Source organism: Microcaecilia unicolor, chromosome 5, assembly GCF_901765095.1.
Source record: "Microcaecilia unicolor chromosome 5, aMicUni1.1, whole genome shotgun sequence".
NCBI lineage: Eukaryota > Metazoa > Chordata > Amphibia > Gymnophiona > Siphonopidae > Microcaecilia > Microcaecilia unicolor.
Genome location: NC_044035.1, coordinates 80073701 through 80095158, shown reverse-complemented (window position 1 = coordinate 80095158; position 21458 = coordinate 80073701). Strand labels below are relative to the sequence as shown.

At 42.0% G+C, this 21458-nt stretch overlaps 1 protein-coding gene across 1 annotated transcript in view; it reads left to right on the top strand.

Moving 5' to 3' along the window:
* LOC115470114 (protein FRA10AC1) overlaps nt 1–21458 on the top strand; it is a 103564-nt gene that overhangs the window by 48937 nt on the left and 33169 nt on the right. The window contains exon 8 of the mRNA XM_030203040.1: nt 13550–13595. Coding sequence (XP_030058900.1) covers nt 13550–13595 — 46 coding nt within the window. The remainder of the gene's footprint in view (nt 1–13549; nt 13596–21458) is intronic.

The window sequence follows — 21458 nt, the reverse complement described above, 5'->3', positions numbered from 1 at the left end:
CAAAATTATTTACTGCCACCGTTAGGTCCCGAAGTACCTTCCAGATGGTATTCAATGTAACCTCCATGGGAGCCAAAAACTCCAAGTTGATTTCTCTTAGGTGTTTAGGAGTGGTTCCGCTGATTTGGGTTCTGTTGTAAACGTCCTCTGTTTCAGCATATGCCTCTAACTCACTCCTCCACTCCTTTGAACATGGTAGTTGAATAATTTGGGAGCGATGGAGTTGTTTTTTCCAGGTCCAAGAGCGTCGACACTCCTTCGCCGATGCTAATCAAAGGACTCGCGAACCCTTTCATCTGTGGGCAGTTCGTCGCGCAGCGGTCCCACACTTGCTGCTCAGGGGACAAAAAGCTGGCCATCGGCGGCTGACCTCCGGTTGTCCCCTTCCTCTCAGTTAAGGTAACTGCAATTGCAGAGAGGAAATTTACCTAAAGAAGACGAAACTTCAGAGGGCAGCTGGGCCATTGGGCATGCGAACTTCAGGTCGCCATCTTACCACTCTCCGAGTTTGGGACACTCTTTGTCTGGTTTCTCCTCAGAGGCCTGTCTGATATGGGTAACCCTTCAGCATAGCCCTCTGAGTCATTGAAACACAGAAGCCCCTCCATCACTACAAGGTGGTGTCCCTTCGGAGGGGATCAGCACACTGTTAATCTCCTAATGCTTCAAAAAAAAAAAAAAACTGAACAGGAAAGGGACCCTGTTACTGCTGCATTTGTTCACTGTGCTTTGTGTCTGGAGGTTGCAGATAAAGAAAACTCTGAACCACTCAGTGGATGGTGATCTTCACGCCATACACTGTGCCTGACAATTCCACCATGCTGCCACCATAAAAGAAGGACAAAGGTCTGTGACGAAACACCTAGCCACCCACGTGGGGTTACTCCGTTGCCACTTGGAGGGTCTATCCCCAGCACAGTTCAGGTCCACCTTCACCGACAGGGTCACAACCGCCTCTGGACGAGTCTCCCACGCTCAAATTATCCCCAGTTATTTCTAGGTTACTGGGGCCACACTCCCAGTGGTCCCACGGTTCCCAGAAAGCACTCACAGACCCAACACACAACCCACCAGGATTCTTTATCAGACCAGACAGGCAGAGCAAGCAAACAATTGTGTTTATTTTCAGAACTTGGAACAGTGGACAAAAGTATGCAATTGGCAAACAATAACAGGTAACTGAAATATGGATCAATTATAACACTAACTAAACATCTATATACTGCCTAAATAGTACCTGGGAAGATCAGGACGTATAATTGTTCACAGAGCCTTAGCAAACAGGTTTGTCTCCCTCTTCTTCCAGGCCAAGACTAAAACAACAGCCAGCCACTGCTGGGTAATTTTCAAAACTCCAGGCCAATCAGAGCCTAGTCTTAAATATGTACTGATGCCTGCTTCCTGTTTGTGTTAAAGAAAAAGAACATTCAGTTCCCTATAACAGCTTTAAGCATAAACATGCTCCATCTGCTGGTCAAATAGGAGAAATACACTTCAGACATAATTAAAACAGGGAAATATCCAATACATTTTACATTTAACTTCAGCCCAACTTCACACTTGGATATTTTGATTTTCTGTTTTATTTATATTTCCTTTATTGGTCCCTTTCTGTTGCTACTATGATTATGTGGGTGAAAGTTTTTTATTAGCATTTCTTTTTGTGTAGTACTTGCCTTATTTCTCTTTCTTATTTTTTATGCTACCAGAGGATGTGGTAACAGCGGTTAGCATATCTGGATTTTAAAAAAGGTTTGGAAAAGTTACCGGTGGAAAAGTCCATAGTCTGTTGAGACGGATATGGGGGATGCTGCTGCTTTCCCCGGGACTGGTAGCATAGAATACTGCCACTATTTGGGTTTCTGCCAGGTACTTGTGACCTGGATTGGACACTGTTGGAAGCAGGATACTGGGCTAGATGGACCATTTGACTGACCCAGTATGGCTATTCTTATGTTCTTATGTCACAACTATTTGCTATGATAGTATGATTCAAAATGTTAATAAATAAAAAAAATTATGAGCTACCCGAAATTCCAACTAAACCTGTCATCGCAGTTGAAATTCATAGGAACTTCGCTAGACATGACTTTCTACCGCAGAAGAGGATCACTAATCTTGTGTCCATAGTGATATAATCCTAAAGAGTCAGCAGGAATCAGCATGGAGGAACATGTTGAGAATATATGCTACATTTAAAGCTTCTTCCACATCTGTCAAAGAGAGAAACTCAGGAGTCCCTTTACTGAGCTGCAGTAGCAGTGGGGGTTATTTTCCCTGTGTACCAGGGTCCTTTTTATTGTAGCAGGTAAAATGGCTCCCCCCTCAAATATGGCCACATGGTAAGATAACCCTTACCTCATGGCCATGCGATGAAGAGCACTTGCCGCCAACCATTGAGGTGGTGGTAAGGGCTCCCGCAGTAACCTGGCAATAACTGGGCAGCGCTCAGTGATGCCTGATTAATGCTGGGTTAGCGCCTCACTACAGAAAAAAATAATTTATGGAGGGGTGACATGGCGCACGCTCCACCGTGAACTACGGCCGGCAGCTGTGTTGGGCTAGCGGTAGTTCCGGATTAGTGAGCAGTAAGCCCAAGTTGGGCTTACCACCGCTTTTTAAAAGACCCCCTCAATGAACTCTATATGCACGATGAACTCAGGCCACTCAAGTGCTGTGGAACATCATCATAGTGATAGGGATTTATAATCCATTTAAACCAAAAGCTCAAGGCTGTTTCCAAAGTTAGAATAGAAATTAGAATGAATTGAAAACAATAACGGTAAATTAAAAAAATATATATACATATCCACAGATGCTATAAAATAAAATATCAACTAAATAGTTATTGTACAGCCATGCTTTGTGCAAATGTGCTAAACAAGTACTTCTCTTCGGTGTTCACTGAAGAAAGTCCTAGGGAAGGAATGCGGTCAGCTGCCTAGGGTATATCTGGGAAAGGCGTGGATATTGTACTGTTCATGGAAGAAAGCGTTTATAACCAACTTGAAAATCTGAAAGTGGGCAAAGCTATGGGGACGGATGGGATACATCCCAGGATACTGAGGGAGCACAGAGAAATCCTGATGGGACCTCTTAAGGATTTATTTAATAGACCTTTCGAGACAGGAGAGATTCTGTGGGATTGGAGATAAGTGGATGTGGTTCCTCTTCACAAAAACAGGGACAGGGAGACCTCACATCAGTGGTAGGAAAAATAATGGAGCTGCTGCTGAAGGAAAAAATAGTTAACTTTGTAGTAAAATATTAGCTGCTTAAAGTCTTTTCTAAAGTTTTCTGTTCGTTCTTTGTTTTATAATAGTGTGCTTATATACTGCCTAGCTGCAATCTGTCTTTTCGAGTAGCGGTATATCAAGTGTTGATATAATAAATAAGTTTATCTGTCACAAACCGCTTTTGTGCTGCTGGATTGTGCAATTCCCTTCCAAATTCTGTAGTATCAAAAAATGTTCATGATACACGTGTCCAGATTGGATTAGGAAACTTATTTGGATGGGCTCCACACTCAGGGTTTGTGGTCCGTCCAGGAGAAACTGCACCAAATAAATTTCCTGGAATTGAAAACAGTATGGAACATGCTAAAGACTTTCAGAGATCAGTTGATCAACACAATGGTATTAATACAAATGGACAATGGTCATATTTTGAGTATTTTTGCACTTTTAAAATTTATTTTTTTGTATATAGCCCCAACTCTGTAAAGCCTTTTGTTGTCTGATTCATGTGGGGCTTGCTTCTTTGAAGCCTCCCATAAAACCTCCGGAAGTGTCATGGGTGTTATTAACGTGGTATTAACCCAGTTGTTGAAGGCTCCCTGGAAGGTCTTATTTTAGGTGGCTGTAACTTCAGCACACAGAATGAGCTCCAAGTTCTCGTAACTGATCCAGGTTATACTAAATTCTTTAATATCATGATAGTTCTGTGTGCTTATCCAAAGTTTCTTCCTAAACCAATTTTTTGTCCTTCCAGCAATTTTCCCATGCCTCATATCCACAAAGGTGAAAGCCCTCTATCGCCCCTGGTACAATATCCTACTTAGATTATGAGCCCATTAGGGGCAATGTACCTGCAAAGAAATTGTAAACCGCTTAGGTGTAGGCGGTGTATAGATACTTAAAAAAATACTGTACACATTGGAGCTGTGATCTCCTATTTGGGGCAGACTAGAAAAATCCATCCAACTTGGTTTCTTTTGACCCAAATAGTATGGGAGCAAATACATACTAATTGGCTAGCAAACTTCATTTCCTTCACATATGCATAGGCAGGTTTGACTCTTGTGGGTCATGTCACAGCTTATAATGTCAGAGCTATGGTGGCATCAATAGCTCACTTGAAGTCAATCATTGAAGAAATTTGCAGAGCTGCAAAATGGGCATTTGTTCATACATATCTTTTGGCACGATGCATAAAAATAGAGTCTTATCTTTTGGTACACTATGTAGAAATAGGGGGCAGATGTCTATATTGTCGGGATGCAGGCACGACAGCAGTCAATCCCCAGACTCCTCACCACAAACTTGCATGAACACCTTTTCTTCAGCCAGCCCAGGCTCAGTCCTCCGCCTGCGCAGAGTTTGCCTCTGGGAACTAGCACAATTTGGAAATAGTATGGCCCAAAAAGAGGGTTCTCTGTCTACCTGGGCCTCTTCCCCCAAGTAACAGGCTTTCCCTCCCCCTCTTCAGCCTAACCCAGCAAGCCTCCTAAGGACTCCCTTTAACTAAAACCAGAGTCCAGACTGCACACGTGCTATAAACTATTCCATTTAATGTATGCTCCAAACTGGCTTTTCATTTAGGAGAATCATTACAGTCTGCAAACTTCCTCCTTTTCCACTCAGGAGGATACTTACCATACATAAGATTTTACTTTTCTTTCGCCAACAATGAACAGGCTAACCATAGAACTTTATCCATAGGTTCCATACCTCTCCCCCAGCATTCATTCACCTGGGTTCTTAGCAATGCATAGAAAACAAACCTTATTAAGGATGAACCACTAAAGTCCTCCACCTTCCTACATCTTCTTTTTTTTTTATACCCGACCTAATAGCAAACTTCTAGAGGGTAGCTGACATCCCTTTCCAGCTTCCTTCACCCTCTCAGTGAACCCCTGTGCACCTTCCTAGAGTTAGCTTCATCTTAAGCACTCATTCCCTGGGCAAATAGAGCAGCACTAAACCATTTCCCTCCCAGCCCTTTACCTGCTGTACCTTATCCTTCCAGTAGAGAGTTGCACAGAGACAGAAATTCAACCTCTCCCTGCCCATCTTCACGGGAATCTAACCTGTCCCCACCCCAAGTAATCTCCTCCATCCCAGCCCCGGCCCGCCCCACCGCATCGCACTCCACCACACAGCTTGACCCCCCCCCCCCAAGAAAGCCAGATTCTATAAGCAGTGAAAATACTGGTAAAAGTACCATAATTGCATTTTCTTCTGTACTCTGCTAAATATAACATTTAAAAAGATGTACATTTTCAAAAAAGCAAATGTCCGTGAGCAGCATGTTCCCCTTTCCATTCCCTCCCATCCATGAGCAGCATGTTCTCCCTCCCCTCCTCTCCATCCCCTTCTAGCCTATATGCTCTATTTCCCCCTTTTTCCTTCTCCCTTCCATGTATGTCCCCCGTACCAATGTGCAATACTTTGCATTTGGCACATTAAATTTCATCTGCCATTTGGATTGCCAGTCTTCCTGTTTCCTAACATCTTCGTGCAATTTTTTACAAGAATGGGTCGAAGAGCATTTAACTGCTCTTCTACCCATTGCAATTCTCTTTTGACTGGACTGAATAAATCCAGTTTACATCGTGCAGTTGGTGCAAAATACACATAAGTGCTAGGCATTATTCTGTAAACAGGGTGTGTATGTCACTTAGCAGCTCATACCTGTGGGCGGAGCGTTGGCATGCCGCCTAGCGACATATGGACCTTATAGAATACTATGAGATTTGCACACTGCAAGGTAAACTTAGGTGCCAAACTTTAGGTATACCGCATGGCATATGCAGTCGTGCCTAGATATCAGCGCACCAAGGCTGCTTTACCCTAGTAGTCTGTAATGAGTTAAGCATGCCCTAACACTGTTAGACAATTGGCGCTACACAAGGCCCTTTGTGTTGCCTATATTTTGGTATGACTTTATAGATGTGCCAACTTGGTTTGTTTACCGTTATATCCCTTTTTTCTTTCTCGCCCCTTCACTCAGGAAATGCCTGCCCTGTTCCCTTAAGATCCACCTTTTTAACTTGGCCTTTTCTTAATTTTAACATTGATAGACACAGTGGAAGAATTAATCGCACAGCAGACCCTACTCCTTTCATCTTTTAGTTCCCCTTTATGCCATCCCTATCTTCTCCCTATGTTTTAACTCCTTATCATTCCTGCCTACCCTACCACTCCTCTGCTGTGCTTTCCTGAATGAATGCTGTATATATGAAAATTGTTACTTTCTGTCCTGTGCAGTTTGGAGTTCCTTTCTTACCCGGATTTATAATTTATTAAAAAACTCAAATTTGTGTTCAATAAGAGCGGTAATACAAATGTTGATAAATGATCAATGATACACAATAGTAAGGTCTAGATCACTGTATGTCTTCTTTACATAAGTACATAAGTAGTGCCATACTGGGAAAGACCAAAGGTCCATCTAGCCCAGCATCCTGTCACCGACAGTGGCCAATCCAGGTCAAGGGCACCTGGCATGCTCCCCAAACGTAAAAACATTCCAGACAAGTTATACCTAAAAATGCGGAATTTTTCCAAGTCCATTTAATAGCGGTCTATGGACTTGTCCTTTAGGAATCTATCTAACCCCTTTTTAAACTCCGTCAAGCTAACCGCCCGTACCACGTTCTCCGGCAACAAATTCCAGAGTCTAATTACACGTTGGGTGAAGAAAAATTTTCTCCGATTTGTTTTAAATTTACCACACTGTAGCTTCAACTCATGCCCTCTAGTCCTAGTATTTTTGGATAGCGTGAACAGTCGCTTCACATCCACCCGATCCATTCCACTCATTATTTTATACACTTCTATCATATCTCCCCTCAGCCGTCTCTTCTCCAAGCTGAAAAGCCCTAGCCTTCTCAGCCTCTCTTCATAGGAAAGTCGTCCCATCCCCACTATCATTTTCGTCGCCCTTCGCTGTACCTTTTCCAATTCTACTATATCTTTTTTGAGATACGGAGACCAGTACTGAACACAATACTCCAGGTGCGGTCGCACCATGGAGCGATACAACGGCATTATAACATCCGCACACCTGGACTCCATACCCTTCCTAATAACACCCAACATTCTATTCGCTTTCCTAGCCGCAGCAGCACACTGAGCAGAAGGTTTCAGCGTTTCATCGACGACGACACCCAGATCCCTTTCTTTATCCGTAACTCCTAACATGGAACCTTGCAAGACGTAGCTATAATTCGGGTTCCTCTTACCCACATGCATCACTTTGCACTTGTCAACATTGAACTTCATCTGCCACTTGCACGCCCATTCTCCAAGTCTCGCAAGGTCCTCCTGTAATCGTTCACATTCCTCCTGCGACTTGACGACCCTGAATAATTTTGTGTCATCGGCGAATTTAATTACCTCACTAGTTATTCCCATCTCTAGGTCATTTATAAATACATTAAAAAGCAACGGACCCAGCACAGACCCCTGCGGGACCCCACTAACTACCCTCCTCCACTGAGAATACTGGCCACGCAATCCTACTCTCTGCTTCCTATCTTTCAACCAGTTCTTAATCCATAATAATACCCTACCTCCGATTCCATGACTCTGCAATTTCTTCAGGAGTCTTTCGTGCGGCACTTTGTCAAACGCCTTCTGAAAATCCAGATATACAATATCAACCGGCTCCCCATTGTCCACATGTTTGCTTACCCCCTCAAAAAAATGCATTAGATTGGTGAGGCAAGACTTCCCTTCACTAAATCCGTGCTGACTTTGTCTCATCAGTCCATGTTTTTGTATATGCTCTGCAATTTTATTCTTAATAATAGCCTCCACCATCTTGCCCGGCACCGACGTCAGACTCACCGGTCTATAATTTCCCGGATCTCCTCTGGAACCCTTCTTAAAAATCGGAGTAACATTGGCTACCCTCCAGTCTTCCGGTACTACACTCGATTTTAGGGACAGATTGCATATTTCTAACAGTAGCTCCAAAAGTTCATTTTTTAGTTCTATTAATACTCTGGGATGAATACCATCAGGTCCCGGTGATTTACTACTCTTCAGCTTGCTGAACTGACCCATCACATCCTCCAAGGTTACAGAGAATTTGTTTAGTTTCTCCGACTCCCCCGCTTCAAATATTCTTTCCGGCACCGGTGTCCCCCCCAAATCCCCCTCGGTGAAGACCGAAGCAAAGAATTCATTTAATTTCTCCGCTACGGCTTTGTCCTCCTTGATCGCCCCTTTAACACCATTTTCGTCCAGTGGCCCAACCGACTCTTTGGCCGGTTTCCTGCTTTTAATGTATCTAAAAAAATTTTTACTATGTATTTTTGCTTCCAACGCTAATTTCTTCTCAAAGTCCTTTTTTGCCCTCCTTATCTCCGCTTTGCATTTGGCTTGGCATTCCTTATGATCTATCCTGTTACTTTCAGTTGGTTCTCTTCTCCACTTTCTGAAGGATTGTTTTTTGGCTCTAATGATTTCCTTTATCTTACTGTTTAGCCACGCCGGCTGACGTTTAGTCTTTTTTCCCTTTTTTCTAATACGTGGAATATATTTGTCCTGAACCTCCAGGATGGTGTTTTTAAACAGCATCCACGCCTGATGCAAGTTTTTTACTCTGCGAGCTGCTCCTTTCAGTCTTTTTTTCACCATTTTTCTCATTTTGTCGTAATCACCTTTTCTATAGTTAAACGCTAGCGTACTTGATTTCCTAGTTTCACTTCCTTCAATGCCAATATCAAAACCGATCATATTATGATCACTGTTATCAAGCGGCCCTCGTATCGTTACCCCCTGCACTAGATCATGAGCACCACTAAGGACTAAGTCTAGTATTTTTCCTTCTCTTGTCGGCTCCTGAACTAGCTGTTCCATGAAGCTGTCCTTGATTTCATCAAGAAATCTTATGTCCCTTGCGTGTACAGATGTTACATTAACCCAGTCTATATGCGGGTAATTGAATCCCCCATTATTATTGTGTTGCCCAGTTTGTTTGCGTCCCTGATTTCCTTTAACATTTCCGCATCCGTCTGTTCGTCCTGGCCAGGCGGACGGTAGTACACTCCTATCACTATCCTTTTCCCCTTTGCACATGGAATTTCAATCCACAGTGATTCCAAGGAGTGTTTTGTTTCCTGCAGAATTTTCAATCTATTTGATTCAAGGCTCTCGTTAATATACAATGCTACCCCTCCACCAATCCGATTCACCCTATCACTACGATATAATTTGTACCCCGGTATGACAGTGTCCCACTGGTTATCCTCCTTCCACCAGGTCTCAGAGATGCCTATTATATCTAATTTTTCATTTAGTGCAATATATTCCAACTCCCCCATCTTATTTCTTAGGCTCCTGGCATTCGCATATAGACATTTCAAACTATGTTTGTTGTTCCTAAGTACATCATGCTTAGTACTTGACAGTATTAATTGGCAATCTTTTGACTGATTTTTATTGTTATTTAAAGATACCCGATCTACTACAATCTCTTTTGCAACCTCACTATCAGGATACTCTATCTTCCCTGTTATGGTGATATCTTTGAAAGATACCTTATCCCGAACCATGCTCTTTTGACTGTTGATGTGACTTATGTTCTGTTTTACTTATTTTATTTTTGGGAACCGCTTTGGTGTAATCTGGCAGCATCAGTATCATATAGCAATATAAATTCAGAGAATAATCAAGACGGAGGCCCAGTGGGTTTAGATGTAATAGGCAATACAGGAAAAAGGTGATTTAAACAAATTTAGGGCCCTGTTTACTAAGGTGTGTTAGTGTTTTTAGCATGCCTACACTTAGCGCACGTGCTAACCATGTAGGCGCCTATAGGGATACTGTAGGCACATACATGGTTAACATGCACACATGGTTAATGCACGTACATGGTTAACGTGCCTATAACGCGGCTTAGTAAACATGGCCCTTATTGTTTGAAGTAGATTTTACACCTTAGTCTTTGCTTTTCTTATGGAGATACTGTAATATGAGTGTCAGAGGGTGATGACACACAAACTTATTACATGCTTTCGTTCTTTTTATTTCTTTACTTTTAATAACACATGCTTTGCCAGTATTTATCCTTTATTTCCGAAACTCAACCTTCAAAATACAGGATTTACTCCCTTTTGGAGGAGTAGCCTAGTGGTTAGTGAAGTGGACTTTGATCCTGGGGAAATGGGTTTGATTCCCACTGCAACTCCTTGTGACTCAGGGCAAGTCACTTAACCCTCCATTGCCCCAGGTACAAATAAGTACCTGCATATACTATGCAAACCGCTTTGAATGTAGTTGCAAAAACCACAGAAAGGCGGTATATCAAGTCCCATTTCCCTTTCCCTTTGTCAAGCTACAAGAGGTGTCAGAGGAAGCTTAAGCCACAAACTAAGATCAGCTCATCAGACTTCAAAATGTAGCACAAAAGAAAACTGAGAAAAACTAGAAAAGAAAAGCTGCAGAAGAATTATGCTGAAATGCAAAAGTCATTAAAACATGATAGGCTGTTTGGGTACCTCCCTAATAATGTTCTTTCATTATAAATCAACAGCAGCCTTTTTAATCTATACAGAGTTTAACAAAAACATGACTTAAAAGAAATGTTTTTTTAATTAAATACTAATCCCAAAATACAGTGATGAAATGCTTTAGTTTGATTTATGTTTTCATATTAAATTCCCAGTGTTTATAGTTTTCCTGAAAAGGAACACAGTGCAACTTAACTGTTTGAAAATGTGTTACAAATCCCAGAAACCTTCATATTAATCATTTCAGACACACATGAATCTTACAATAATAAATCAATTGCTATATTTGCCCAAATATAATCTGCCGCCGAAACAAGGGGACATAATTCAGAGTAAACAACTGGGAGATCTCATTGGGAATCTGGACCCTTAAATATTTGAAAGTGCCCTGAGTGGATCGAAAGGGAAAAGCCCGGGCTAAAGATTCTCGCTTCTGTCATGTAAGAGAAACATCCATTAGTTCTGATTTTGTCAACCGTCCTGGAAAGATTTTAGCTCGCTTAATTAAGACCTGGGGGGGGGGGGGGGGGGGAAGGGTAGTGACCTCCTTACTAGACTCTAATGGCATCCTCACCAATAATCACTCAGATATTTACTAATTATTTTACCTCACTATACGCAGCAGTACCACAACCTGAGGCCCAGGGACTCAAAGATTATTTGCGAGAATCAGGTCTTCCTAAACTCTCAATGCAGGAGGTTGATTTCCTAAATGCCCCATTACAGATGTTGAATTACAGGCGGTGATTAAAGGCCTAAAATTGTTTTCTGCTCCTGACCCAGATGATTTTACTAGAGAGTATTACAGAACCTTACCCCCGAAGGCTTTGGGAGCCCTTTTGGCATATTATGATGAAGTAATTGAAAAGGGGCAGTTCCCCCATTTCGGCAGCTTTGCAGAGACCTGGCGAGTTGGCAAAGCAGATGGTCTTGGTGGGGTCGGATTGCGGCTGTCAGAATGAATATCCTGCCAAGGTTATTGTTTTTGTTTCAGACTTTGCCAATTTTGGTTCCCAAGTTTGAGTTAAGGAGGTTACAATGGGATATCTCAAGTTTCCTTTGGGGCAGTAGTGCACTGCGATTAAATAGAAAAGTGATGTGGCATTTGGTGGACCTATGCGGACGGGGAGTGTCCAATTTGGATGGTACTATCGGGCAGCTCAGTTGAAGCTTATCTCTGCCTGGGGTCAGGAGCACCCAACAGTTATGGCACTTATGGATCAAGTTTATGTACAGGATTATACTTTGAAAGTGGTTTTGTGGGCTTCTCTCCCCTCCGGGGCGCCCTATTGCTTTCCTGGGATGTCTGGGGGACCAGTCTACTAAAAATGCTGGCTCCTCCTACATCCCAATGGCTTGATGTTGTGCGTTTCTCACTTGGACGTTTTTTGTTTGAAAATGGATCAAAAAACAAAACGTCCAAATCACAAAACCTTGTTCAAACTAGTATTTTAAAACACAAAAGATAGACGTTTTTCTTTTTTTAGATGTCATATCGAAAATGCCCCTCTGAGTGTGTTAGTTTTGAAGTCACAGTGTTAAAAGGATTGTTTGGCAGCTGCTGTGTTTAGTAGAAATAATGGATTTTGTATGAGACAGAGCTGTTATGTTGCATGGAGTAGAATCATTTTTCTTTGTATTGTTGTATTAAGGGATTTAAAATGACAGAATTTTATAACTTTATTTTTCTTTCCAGAGTGTTTCTTTATATTATAGTTGACAGTTTAGTTTTTGTACAATCTGTGATTTGTGTCTTGATCTGTAATAAAATATAAATTGGTAAGAAGAAACGTAAAGTGCAAGTGCTGATTATATCATTTGTTGGAATTGATATCAAAAATAAACAAAGATTAAACAAAAAAGTTAATAAAGATTCAGGTAAAAAAAAAAGAAAAAAAAACATTTGAAAGCTAATAAAATCCTTAACAGTTTGTAGCTATATACCCTACAGTATCCCTAAAAAGAAACCAACTAAAATCCAAACTGAATCCAAATCCAAGGGCTGTATTTATTTATTTAACCTTAGAGTGGAAAAGCTTAAGCCTAGCAGTTTCCTTCTACTCCTTTGGGCTTTTAGGTCAATTAAAACTACTTTTTTCTGTGAGCCTTCATTTGCTACTATCTGAAGGGAGTCTACCCTTCCCCTACCCCCTTTTTAACACCCTCTCTAATGAAGCCTAGTTATGGCACTGACAATCCTAGACTAGATACCATTTTTGGAACCCGGTCTGGCATGGTGTTGCTATGGAGCAAAGCCTGAGGCTCGAGACTCCCTCCTCCTGGGACAATAATGAGCTGAAAATGAACAAATTGTTAAAACCTGCTTTTCTGCAAAAATGTCTTAGCAACTACATTTCCTTTATAATGTTTTCATTATGTGTAATTGATTTGACCATGCCAACTTAAAAGACTGCCGCCAGGCTTTGCAAATGGAACATGAAGTTTAAAAGACCAGCAACAGAAAGTCTATATGAATGTTCTGCATTAACCAAGTAACTTGAAGTAATTCAAGTTCAGAACTGGAAAAACATGGAATGAATCATCTGGAACTGTTAGGAATGTTAAATTCTGAAAATAAGGTGCTGTACTCAAAAACAGTTACCAGAAATCCCAAATGAAGACGATTGTGCAAGTCACAGATTTGTTTTTCCTCCTCTTATTTACTATCTTGTAAATACTTTTTAATGCATCTGTTGTATGGATAGCAATGAGATCTGGCAAAATGCCATACACGTGTGCTCCCTTTATATGTGGTCAGGACTTACATGTGTTGGGAGTTCTAATTAATGTTTGTTTTTCTTACAACAGTTTGGATTTCGATGGCGAACAGAGAAAGAAGTCATTGCAGGAAAAGGTGACGTTTATTGAAAAGTGAGGTTTTGTTAAAGCTATTCATTTTTACTTGCACCTTTTTATTTCCTGAAGATTTTGTGTTTATAAGTTAAATAGAAAGCTTCAGTTAAGTTCCAGGCAATATGATGAACATTTTGATAGGAGTTCTATAGATATGTCCTGTTTTATTGCCTTTTTGAGGAAATTCACCCAAAGCAATGTCTGCCTTTAGTGCCAGTTTCAAGTGCTGTTTAAGGTAGTGTCTTGGTCCTAACCTAATTCAGTTCAAATGTAAGACATCCATTCTTACACGCCTCGGTGTGTCCATGAACAGACTCCGCAGAAAATCTTTTCTCTGCCACCCTCAACCTGGTAGAGTGCTGTTGCCTCTTCCTTGCCAGGCCCATTAGAACACTACTGCCATCTTTTCCCCAGTGAAATTTCACTGCCTCCTTCCCATTAGGCCTCTTCCCTTGCTGACTTGATAGTACACGACTACCTTCTTTTATGAGAGAGACAGGATGACACTTCGTTTCTTACTGGGACCTGCAGGATTGCATGGTCTCTTTTTCCTTATGTCTGGTGAGACACTGCTGCCTTTTCCCATGCAAGCCTGAAAGGGGGAGGGGGGTGGCATTTGCTGCCTTTTTTCTGTAAGGGATGCTATTGTGTCCTTTCACCTACTGAGCCTTGCTGGGCACCACTGCTTCCTTTCCCTTGCCAACCACAGTAGGATACCACTATCTATTTTCTTGTTAGGTTTTGATTATAAGGTGAGAGAAGTTTTAAAAACTAACTTAAAAATAAAACAACACATTTTGTATTGAGGCCAATAAGGTACTTATTTAAACAAGGTTTTAAAACCTTTAAAACAAAGACACAGTAGCTTATAGTTTCAGTACTGTTTGAACAGTATGAGGGTAGTTTTATATCAGTGCCTATTTGAGGATTCTAAAATGGTACCTTTTTCATAAAGACAAAATAAAGAAGCCTACCAAAAGTGAGTAAATATCACCGCAGCCAAATACTCACAAAATTAAATTATTTTAGGACTGTCAGATTAGAGTCGGAATTTTAGGAATTGAGTCCAAACATTCTTCCTTTTTTCTCAATTGTAATCATTGGCCCTTTTTTTTCATATCTGTCAATTTTGTTCAAACACTGGTCCATGTATAATTTTTGAAGCACCAATCAGTGTTTAATTTAAAAAAAAAAAGATATATAAAAAATTAAAACTTAGCTTACATTCTGTAGAGAGTGAGCCAATTTCAGCTTTAACCCAAATGCAAGGACAACTAGTATACAGCACGACCTACCTGTAGGGAAATCCAAGATGCTAACCATAATTATCTTCAAAAGTCCAGCACATCCGAAAAGATTTTAGATGTTTGTCTTCTTCGTCTCCAATACAATACTGCATTTTGAGCCTCTGCTCTGTGTTGGGGAATATCCTAAAATTATTATGCTTTCTTTTGTCTAACTTTTCTTACCTGTAAATGCTCTACTGCAAAAAATACCAAGAAGGCATATCTGTGGGTTGTTGTTGGGTTTTTTATACATGTCACATGACCACTAACTATCCATAAAAATGCTTCATCTTAGATCAGCATCATCCAATCAAAGTCTTCATTAAGCCCTCTGGGGGCCATTGACTAAAAACCTCTTCCAGAGATGTAGGGGTGGTAGAACTAGAGGACATGAATGGAGGTTGCAGCGAAGTCAACTTAGGAGTAATGTCAGGAAATACTTTTCACAGAGAGGGTAGTGGACGCCTGGAACTCCCTTCCAGGAGAAATGGTAGAGTCAAAAACGGTGAGCGAATTCAAAAAATGTGTGGGATAAACACAGGGGATGCCTAAATAGAAAGAGAATGGAAACACAACCTGGCTATTGGGTAAGAGTAGTGGGAACTGAGGCCAATACCTCTTAGATTTCTATGGTCTGTGTCCTGCAAATGGCAAAAGATGAAAGAAGATTAGCCACATCCAGCATGAGGGAACTGAGGCCGATACTGGACAGACTTTTATGGTCTATGTCCTGCAAATGGCAAAAGACTGAAATAAAATCCAGCATGGGGTAACTGAGGCGATGTCGAACAGCCTTCTATGATCTGTGTCCCATAAATGGCAAAAGACAGATGAAGCTTTGACAATTCCAGTGTTGTAGATCACTTTATTGTCACGTGCTGCACATATCTTAAGCTAATCTTTAGTAAAAGACCCAGTTAAAGCATCCTAGATAGCGCCAAGATGGTTATAGCATAAACCACAAAAGATGTGCAGTCCTAGTCATGCTAGCTGTTATAATGTACTGCATATTATGAAATTGTTTCTATCGACATCTTTCCTACATAGTGTTGTCTCTAACCGGCTATCTTTGGTGCAGATTATTATTTGGATTTAGCTCACAAATTTTGATATTGGTGACTTTGACATATAGATTTATATCCCTCCTGGAGTGTTGAATCCTCATGTAGCTACATTTAAAAATCTGGTCTTACAGACTGAGGAAGTGATGAAGTCTTTTGGATGTTAGCCATGTCATTTTATAAAAGATGTTTTCCACATGTGCTACAGGCTTTATATGTAGAAAAAGATTTATAAAATTGTGTCCTATTTTTACAGTCCTCGCAGACAAGGCATGAAATAATTTTATTTATTATTTTTTTTTTATTTTTGTTACATTTGTACCCCGCGCTTTCCCACTCATGGCAGGCTCAATGCGGCTTACATATTGTATACAGGTACTTATTTGTACCTGGGGCAATGGAGGGTTAAGTGACTTGCCCAGAGTCACAAGGGAGCTGCCTGTGTCTGAAGTGGGAATCGAACTCAGTTCCTCAGTTTGCTTAATTGCTTAAATAGAGAATTTTGTACAAGACACATTGTTGTCTCTCTTGATCTAACCTCGTCTATGAGTTTCCCTGCTTTTTCTCAAGTAAAGGTACATATTATTAATCACTTGGGAAAGGGTGAGCAATTTTCAGACATCATTCATCAGGGGAAATGATTCTTGAAAATTGTACTCCTAAAGAGTGAGTAAATTAACTGTGGTAAGGGAAAGACTATGATGTTTACCGCAAGAATCTGAAGAAAACTAAATGAGTAATTTTGCTTGATTATTTCCAAAGGAAAGCACCTGCACAAATTTGTGACTTCTTTTTCAGTGAAGCCAGTTTTTAAAGACCAAAATATGGGCATCATTTCTAGTATCCATAATGACACATTATTTTCCTCCTTTGGCCTAACTCTACCCCAGGAACAGCATATAAACCCCATGGTTAGAAGTTCATGTGTTATGGAATAATATGTGTAATTTTACTGGAATAGAAGAGGACAATAAACAGAGACCTTTTCTGCAGGTAAACCAGGCTTTTATCTACGGAAAAGGTTGCCCTCTAAAGGGGGAAGTTATCAAGTTGTGGAAAAAGATGAGTTTTTATCACACCTCAGTTTACCATGGGAGTCAGCAACCTGCAGTATAACAGTCTTTCAGGTTGTTGATTCCCTTAGTAAATGAATAACGCTGCTTGTGAGCCACTTTGTAAGCAGCATTGTTACAGTAGCCTTGGGAGCATTTTACAAAGCCATCAGAGCTTCCCCTTCCTTTGATCCAAAGCCCCCCCCCCCAACCGAAAGGACATGCCATTTGTGTGTCTGGTGGTCCCAATGCAGGGCCTGGGGCCGTACCGGACCGCCGCCCCCACCCCCCTCTTACTGCCACCCCCGCCCCACTCACGCCACCGCCCCTGGCTGCTGCACAAGCCAGCATTTTTGAAAATATTAATGGGTTCAAATAAAAATGGTATCAAGCAATAAAGAACCACAATGTGGATGCAGCAGCTCATTTGTTTGCTTTATAGTGGGATGACTGCTGCACGGGGAAGGTGAAAAAGAGACAAACTTAATTGGCTTCAACTTTTTGACGTCATCCCGTCTCCTGTTTTCATCCAACCTCCTTGGTCTGCCCTCTCCTGCTCGTGCCAGGAGTCGGGATCCGGATGATTGCATTAACGTAGTATCTTGTTAATACAATAATCTGGGTCCTGGTTGGAATGCAGGAGAGAACAGACCCGAATAAAGCAGGCAGGCAGGAAGAGGTTTTCCGGCGCCGGGCCCAGGACCCCCTTGGAGGCTGGTCTCGGCCCCCCCTTGTAGTCTGGGCCAGGGGAATTTGGCCGCCCCCCCCCCCCCCCCTCGGTGGCCCTGGTCCAGTGGAAATCAAGCAGGTGCTATCCTCACTCACTCCTGCCTGGTTGGCGCTGGATCCAAAATGGCGTGCATAGCGGTACTCTTGTGCTAGTACCACTAGGAGGTCATGTTTCCATATAAGGAAAAATGACCCACTAATGGTGGTAGCGCGAGACTACCACTAGGGGTGCCATTTTGGATCTGGTAAACTGGATTCGATTTCCACGTCATCTGCTTGTGACTCTGGACGAGTCACTTAACCCTCCATTGCCCCAGGTATAATATTTAAATTGTGAGCCCACTAAGGACAGAAAAAGTACCTGCGTATAGTAATTGTAAACTGCTTTGATTGTACCAGAGAAAGGCAGTATATCAAATCATCTTACTCTTACCACTAGGGACACAATTGGTATATCTTTTCAGGGGAAGGGGCTTGGATGAAGGGTGGTGGAAGCTCTGACAGTCCCTTTAAGTTCTGGCTGGAACCATCAGGCCGTAGCTTTGAGGCCCCATGCGCCCAGCACAGCAAAATAACCCCAGCCTTTAGCTAAGTGCCTCTGTGGTAACAGTGCACTGGTCCTGCATATTACCAGTAATTTAAAACTCTTGGCTGAATATGAATGTGCTAGGAATGCCCCTTCTTGCATGCCTCATTAGTTTTGGGCTTGCTGCGCATTAAAATTCTGCATTATAGTGCATTACGTTCAAAACTTAGTGCACTTTTGTAAAAGAGCCCCTTAAGCAAGCATTCCCCAAAAGAAAAATTTCTTATTTCACATACCTTAATTGAAGCTAGTTATAAGATAGTTTATAGTTTTTTTATTCCTTTGCTCTCCTGAATTCCAATAACAGTGCTGTGGAAGCCTCTCACTTCTCACGCCATTCAGTATGTATTGACATATACCAGACCTAAAAAATTCCTGACAGCCTATTTGGCAATAAATCTCACCATATTTTACTGTTCTGTTAGTAATGTTCTTTCTCACTGTGCTGCTTTGCTGGCACTTTCTCCCAAAACGCACTTCTGTTTTGCAGCACTTGAGTGTGTTCAGTCTTGAAGGGCAAAATTGCAAAACACAGCTGTACCTCAGAAGCTGAAGGGAGCAAGACATGTAGTAATGGCACTGGAGGATTACTATCCATGGGACAGCACCTTTTATCCTCTCTAATAATCAAGTGGAGACATGACAGTAATCTTTCTTGTACAAATCATTTGGCACGTGGTGGACATGGGGCATAGTTATCAATGTGGGCTACCCTTAAGATGTTATTTTACCACTAACTTATGCTATTTTTAGCAAAGTCCTATTTTTTGCGATGAGACGTGGAGGGGCTTAATCGAATGGGGCGCCCATGTTTTCCTGAGGGCGTCCTCGCAGGACATCCTCGGGAAGGGGCAGGGAAACCCTATTATCGAAACAAGATGGGCGTCCATCTTTTGTTTCGATAATACGGTCGGGGACACCCAAATCTTAACATTTAGGTTGACCTTAGAGATGGTCGTCCCCGGTTTTCAGCAATAATGGAAACCGAGGACGCCCATCTCAGAAACGACCAAATCCAAGCCATTTGGTCGTGGGAGGAGCAAGCATTCATAGTGCACTGGTCCCCATGACATGCCAGGACACCAACTGGGCACCCTAGGGGGCACTGCAGTGGACTTCAGAAATTGCTCCCAGGTACATAGCTCCCTTACCTTGGGTGCTGAGCCCCCCCAAAAACCCCAAAGCCCACTCCCCACAACTGTACAACACTTCCATAGCCCTAAGGGATGAAGGGGGGCACCTAGATGTGGGTATAGTGGGTTTCTGGTGGGTTTTGAAGGGCTCACATTTACCACAAGTGTAACAGGTAGAGGAGGGATGGGCCTGGGTCCGCCTGCCTGAAGTGCACTGCAGTACCCACTAAAACTGCTCCAGGGATCTGCATACTGCTATCTGGGTATGACATTTGAGGCTGGCAAAAAATATTTTTAAAGTTTTTTTAGGGTGGGAGGGGGTTATTGACCACTGGGGGAGTAAGGGGAGGTCATCCCCGATTCCCTCCGGTCGTCATCTTGTCAGTTCGGGCACCTTTTTGAGGCTTGGTCACAAGAAAAAGGACCAAGTAAAGTCAACCAAATGCTCATGAGGGACGCCCTTCTTTTTTCCATTATTGGCCGAGGATGCCCATCTCTTAACCATGCCCCCGTCCCGCCTTCGGTACACTGCTGGCATGCCCCTGTGAACTTTGGTCGTCCCCGCGATGGAAAGCAGTTGAGGATGCAAAAAATCGGCTTTCGATTATGCCGATTTGGGTGACCTCTGGAGAAGGACGCCCATCTCCCGATTTGTGTCGGAAGATGGGCATCCTTCCCTTTCGAAAATAAGCTAGCTGGTCTACCATGGTTTGTATTGCAGTCTCGCTATTGGGATACCATATCTTCCCTGTTTTGGTGATACTTTTGAAAGATACCTTGTTCCAAACCAAGCGCTTTTGAAAAACTGTTGCCTTCCCCCAGGTTCTAGTTTAAAAGCAACTCTGTCTCCTTTTTAAATGTTTACTTGCTGCTATATGCAGATATCAGATGCAAATAGGCTTGGAAACTGAGGGTCTAAACATCTCATTGGGACACTCTAGGGAAATGAAGTTTCTAGATGCTATGAATGAGTACTTCATGGAGCAGCTGGTGCTGGACCTGACAAAAGGGGAGAACTACTTTAGATTCCTTTCTAGAAAGTAGGACCTGGTGTAACTCCTTGGCAGTGATCATCACAGTGCAGTCAAATTTGGTATAATCACTAGAAGGAGGACAGTAAAGAAAACTAGTGCTGTAGCATTTAATTTTAAGTAAGGAAATTAGAAAGAGCTAAAAGGAGAACGGATACAGTTATAAGATTGCATGCAGCATGGACATTACTAAAATAAAAAAAAAAACCCAAACAGCACCACTTTGTAAGCCCAGATAAAATATATTTCATGCTTTAAAGAAAGGTTTAAAGAAGATATATCAAAATTTGATTTTGGACGTTTCACAAAAAACGTCCAAAAATCCAGTGCCAAACATGGTCATTTTTGAACCAGAAAAACGTCTATCTTTTTGATTTGAAAAATGCCTGTTTTAGATGTTTTTGTGTTCATTGTTTCTTTTTTTAGGGCCGTTTTCAAACAAAAAATGTACAAAAACAAGCCATTGGGATGTCTGGGGGCCAGCAGTCCTACTAGACTGGCCACACAGACTAGGGGGCACTGCAGTGAACTTCACATTAAAGGTCCCAGGTACACATCACATTGTAACCCCCTTATATTATATGGTGAGCCCTCCAGGAATAGTAAAATATGTACTGTATCCAACTGTACACCACTGCAATAGCCCTTATGCCTGTAGGTGTCACCTATATGTGCGATCAGTAGGTATTTTGTGGTTTTGAGGGTGCTCACACTTTCTACCACAAGTGTACTAATTGGAGTGGGATATGGACCTGGGTCTCCTTCTCTACAGTCCACTGGTATTCCAGGGACCTGCTTGCTGCTTTAAGAGGAATGGCCATTATATCTGCAGCTGTCATAGAGCCTAGTATGTTCTGTCACCTTCACCTCTTAGAGGGTAGGAGGGGGTCAGTGGCCACTGGAGGGGTTAAGGGGTGTCATGCCTTTAACTCTCCAGTGGTCAACTGGTCAGTTTGGGCACTCGGGGGCCCTTTTGAAGAGTGGCG